At 47.5% G+C, this 5,197-nt stretch overlaps 1 protein-coding gene across 1 annotated transcript in view; it reads right to left on the reverse strand.

Annotated features, from left to right (window-relative positions):
• The window catches only part of LOC119392672 (pre-mRNA-splicing factor ATP-dependent RNA helicase DHX16), a 179,757-nt gene continuing 174,560 nt past the window's right edge, over positions 1-5,197 (reverse strand). The window contains exons 20-21 of the mRNA XM_037659702.2: positions 3,544-3,705; positions 1-922 (exon numbers count right to left, since the gene is read on the reverse strand). Coding sequence (XP_037515630.1) covers positions 608-922; positions 3,544-3,705 — 477 coding nt within the window. The 3' untranslated portion in view covers positions 1-607. The remainder of the gene's footprint in view (positions 923-3,543; positions 3,706-5,197) is intronic.

The raw sequence follows: 5,197 nt of genomic DNA on the forward strand, positions 1-5,197 counted from the left end.
TTTGCAGAAGTAAAAAAATTGCTCTTATTTACCATATGTACAGTAAAAATGAAATCCAATCAGTGTGCTGCACAAAGACCACCACTCATGTTATGCACAGATTCACAAGCCTTCGAAAAGGCACAAGTTTTGTTCCACTGTGGCTGTGCACCAGTCTAGGACGTTCTACACACTTTTGGAAGAGTCAACAGCAGAGTGTTGCCAAGTCACGCAAAGTCACGCAAAGTTCACGATACAACAAAGTTCACAATACAACAACAGTCTACTGCTGTTCATGATGTATTCACAGTCATTCACTGGCAGTGGGCTTATCATAAGTCACCATAAAGAAATGTCCAGAGTATTTAGTCCAAGCACACGCACAACAGTAACGAGGATCGTACAGTGCACCAGCTAAAGCTTTACACCCTCCAGTTGTCCTTGTTTGCTAGTAGTGATTTATTACACCATGCTCTAAAATTTACGTGCAAAAACTAGCACGGGCCACTGCATCAGTCAAACACATCATTCACATATTAACTGATCTTTAGGTGCAAGTTCAAAGATGATGTCCGTGCACAATCACCACTGGTCATGCGGTGAGAACAAGCTGACGTCATTCCTGGGGTCAGTGGACTCGCACGAGCTCGGCTCTCGCCTTGCCCGTGTTCTTAGGCATCTTTTTGGTTGTGCTGTCGTCGAGGTCCTTGGCCTTGTAGTAGTGCGGTGCTACCTCCAACAGCCAGGAGTTCTCAATCTCAATGACCTGGCGCATGAACTCCTTGGTGGTGAAGACCAACTCAAAATAGACCACCCAGCGGGGCAAGTCTTCGAAGAGAGAGCTGTTTGGGTGCATCATGACTGTCTGCTGGTGCTTGACGGTCTTGTAGTGGCCCCCCTTGGAAAAGCGGGCCGTGTGGTAGAAGTACCCAGCCGTGATGGCCTGCATGAATAACAATCAAATGTGAGTAAACACTTCTGCGATGTACAACGAAGGGTGCACACTGACTGTATACACCTTTTCACAGGAGCACCCTCGCACCCATGCTCGCACCAGTGCGCTGCAGGGGTCGAGGGTATGTTTTCAGTGTTGCCATCACGCTTTGGGCTGCGCATGTTGTATCTGTACGCTTGGTACGCTTGGATGTTGTGTGTGAATTAGGCCCTTCTTTGCGATAAAAAGCGATTGTCATGGCCGGAAATCGTGCGTATTCAAAGAACCGATCGTCTGGCCATCACTGTGTCGTGCACGGGTGCACGAACAATCAGCGGAAAAGGAACATTTTAGGCGTGATTGTGTGCCCGCAGCACAGCACGCCGCGCGAGGACTGCAAGTGTGACATGTTCTCGCTGTATCACTTTTCGTCGTCGCCGGAATTGCAGAAGAAATGGGTGGCGTCGGTAAATCGGAAAAACTTCCGTGCTTTGGGCTGCGCCAGCGCTGTGTGTGTGTTGCTTCGGTACGCGTTTGTGTGACTGTGTTATGCGCCTGTGTCCGATACGAAGTGACTACCATGGCAGAAAATTTACTGCATTCGCATAGCAAGTCATCTGGTCATCACTGTGTCGTGTACGGGTGAACGAACAAGCAGCGGAACAGAAATATTTAAGGTGCAATCGTGTGTCCGCAGCGCATGTACGCCGCGCGATGAGTGCAAGCGTGGCATGTTCGCGCTGCATCATTTTCCTTCGTCGCCTGAATTGCGGCAGCAGTGGGTGGCTTCACTAAATAGTAAGAACTTGCGCGTGTCGCCCTTGGTCACGCCTCTGTTCCCGGTATTTCGTTGGCGGCAAGAAAAACGACAAGAACAACGTTTCCCAAGCAGCATCCTAGATAGGAAAGAAAGGTACGCAAGCCACTGATGACTCACCTACTAACTCGTGAGAATGTTGCGGATTCACACTTCATATCGTCCATAACACAGCGGCCGACACGGCTTGCAAACTCCGCCTTGCCCGGTTACTCATGTGCAGCCTGCGCGCGCCGTACTTCAGCGGACGGCACTCGCGGAAAACCCACGCGCGATGGGGCCTACTGTTCAATGGCTTGCGACGGTGTCACATTCCCCTTCACCAGCACGACTTTTTCCTTCACATTGTGCGGCCAGCGACTGACCCACACAGTCAACCTGCACGTAGCTGCGCGACTCCAGTGCCTCGTAGTGCACACCTGCGAAGACCCCACGCATTGCCTCAACGAGATATAAACAATGTTCGCGTCGCGGTATTTCTGGCCACTCAAGGACTCCTCGACCTAGTCTCGACGTCGTCGGGGTGAATGTAGGTCAACTGTATCTGTGAAGAAGGATTGTCGGTGTTTACAGTTTCCAGCTGACAAACCTACGCGCCGCGAACGAGTATGCGCGGAGGTTTGAAACTGATGGATAATCCGTAGACATTTAGTACGCCAATAAAAGGAAAGCGGTTAGACAGCTGCAAGAACGCTCTGAGTTACCGATTATTAACACTTCACGCCGTGATCGACCTGGTACTACGCTGGCTGCTACTGGTACGACGACGAAGCACTGCCGTTCGCAGACGCGGAGCTAATTCTTGCGTTGCACGGGCGAATGCGCGCCGCCTGAACGGTTGCAGACAGCGACGAATAAGTCAATGCAGCGGGCGATACCAAACAAAACAGCTTAAAGAAACGAAAAATCAGCAAACACAGGCTTTAGCAGGGACCTCACACCACCAGATAGCGCGCCGGTTCGAGTACGCGCAGCCCAAGATGGCGATTTCGCCAATCTTGCACGTTAGACGGCGCGCATTTCAATATGGCGCCTCCCTGGCGTGAGAATTTGAAAAGGTGTATAGCTGCTGAGACTCATCTACTATGACAGAGTGGTGGTGTGCAACCACAGTCAAACCTGATTTAAATGAACAGGCTCTTGTGCTAACAGATCAAGCAATTAGATAAACCCAGAGCTGATATTTATAATGAATGAACTTTAGTGGTGTGCTCATTGATGTTGTTGCTAAGTGCCGTCAAGTCACTGAAAACTCCTGGTGACACAGTCGGTTTATGATCACCAGTGAGAACTGCTGAATAATTTTCCCTGTGGCCTCCACAATACCATCTCACCATTGTGTGCATGGGCAGCCTCGTTTATTATATTATATTCCAATTATACACACATAGTTGAGAGGAAAAAGAAGTTTAAGCTTTGATCAGTTCTAAAGTTTTCTTCATTTGCACTGCAGCCAGGGTGCACTGGCCTGTCGTGATCCTGTCACTGTGCAAGCTTGAAACAATGCTCTCTTGTATGCAACATTTATAGAGAAAAAAACAAAAAAACAAAAAACAAAAAAACAAACAAACAGAAGAACGAAAAGAGGCACAAAAAATGCGGCTTCTGCTTTCTACTCTCTCTGCACTTCTTGAATAAACAAGCTCTGATGAGCTACAGCTTGGTTTTAGAAGAGCACATTGTTAGTGGCAGATTGCTTTGTGTGTAGGGAAGCCATAGTAGTTTCAAGTAACAAATTCGCAACGAAACGCAAGGAAGCTTGGCTTTCAAGCTTTGCCTGTGGACATGGACAGATGCATGAGCACTTACTGACCTTACGAATGGCAACGCTGTCATCCCTGTTGGATAGCAGCTCGATCTCGACTCGTTCCATAAGCCCCTGCAGCTGGTCACGAATGTCGCGTGCCCGCTTCATGGACCTCTGCTGCAAGAAGTTCTCGTAGCACCACTGGGTCGAATATTCAGTGTCGACCCACTGCATAGACAATCACAAGTGATGATTTAACTGATGGCTAAAATATGAACAGACGCTCACCAAAATGAAATATAGTTTATTGTAGAGCTGTGCGAATAGCAAAATTTTGGGTGCGAAGCGAATTCGAATAATAAAGATTGAGTGCGAATCGAATCGAATAATTTCGAATAATTTGCGAATATTTCTCAAACATTTTTCTAATAATTCGAAGTGAAATTACAGAAAAAGTTGCAGAGAATCCCTAAGTATGTTTTTGTGAGATAGCAACATGAAAGTGTTTCTTTTCGCTAGGTTGGTGGGGTCATATTTCATAGTTGTCTTTCTTATCAAGAGTGAGGCAATGTAGAGGCCGAATTGTATGTACATGATTTGGTGCAACCAAAGTGTTGCCGACAACACTACACGTGATAGGCAGAGGTGCCATTTCCTCAGCCTCTCCTCCTCTTTCAGCTGCTGTGGATGCCCAACTGATGTGGCGGACAAGGGTGTGCTCCCTTCAAATCCAGAGTTCCAAATCTGCCTCGTAGACGTTGATATATAAGAACATCTGAAATTCTGGATGCTAAAAAGCTTCGGCGTCCGATTTTTCGGACTTCCTGCCCAAATTTCAGGTCCAAAACAGCATTAATTGAGCCCCCAACTCTGCCACATCTTTCATCTCCATATTGGAACCAGCGTTTTCTTGGGTTAATACATTTGCGACCGTAACGGACCTTGAAAGGCAGCCTTGCCGCAATACGGGGGTGTGAGGAGGTGAAGCATATTGAAAATCTAGGGACCACTTCCAACCGGACTTTGTCTATTGGCTAAGTTCGACCGTAACGGAGCTTGAAAGGCAGCTTTGCCGCAATACGAGAGTGTAATGAGGTGAAGCATATTGAAAATTTGAAGGGGTCACTTTCAACCGGACGTTGACAGCATTTGTCTTTGGGAAGTTCGAATAGTTCGAATAGTAAAATTTCAGTGCGAATCGAATCGAATAGCAAACACTATTCGAAAAATATTCGAAATTTCGAATATTCGCACACCCCTAGTTTATTGTCTTTAAAAACTGACACTTTAGCCCGCTCATGGCAGCCTTGTTTTCAATAAAGGACAAAAAAGGAAGGGAATATGGTTATATGCGGCTGAGTATGTGATGTAAGGTGCAGGCGTAGATCGTACTAGTGATTTCCATCCTACGATTCAAGGTGCACGCTGTTGTCTGGATATGAAGTCACCAAAGATAATGAGATTGTCTCAGATTTCTTTCACCTGCAATGACGCACGCACTTTCCCAGCCAGTCTGGCGGCACATTACATACAGTATCCGCCTCGTGCATCGGTATGGTGGCGCCACCGCTCGGCTAAGGCGGTTGTGCCCTCTCCCAACCCCCCATAGGATCCCATGCATTTTGAATCAAGTTTGCGATTTCGTTGCGCAACAACAAACTAGCGCCATCTCTCGACAATACGCCACACCGATGACGCAACACGTCCTCTTGCTTCCACC

The sequence above is a fragment of the Rhipicephalus sanguineus genome, chromosome 1 (assembly GCF_013339695.2).
Source record: "Rhipicephalus sanguineus isolate Rsan-2018 chromosome 1, BIME_Rsan_1.4, whole genome shotgun sequence".
Classification (NCBI taxonomy): domain Eukaryota; kingdom Metazoa; phylum Arthropoda; class Arachnida; order Ixodida; family Ixodidae; genus Rhipicephalus; species Rhipicephalus sanguineus.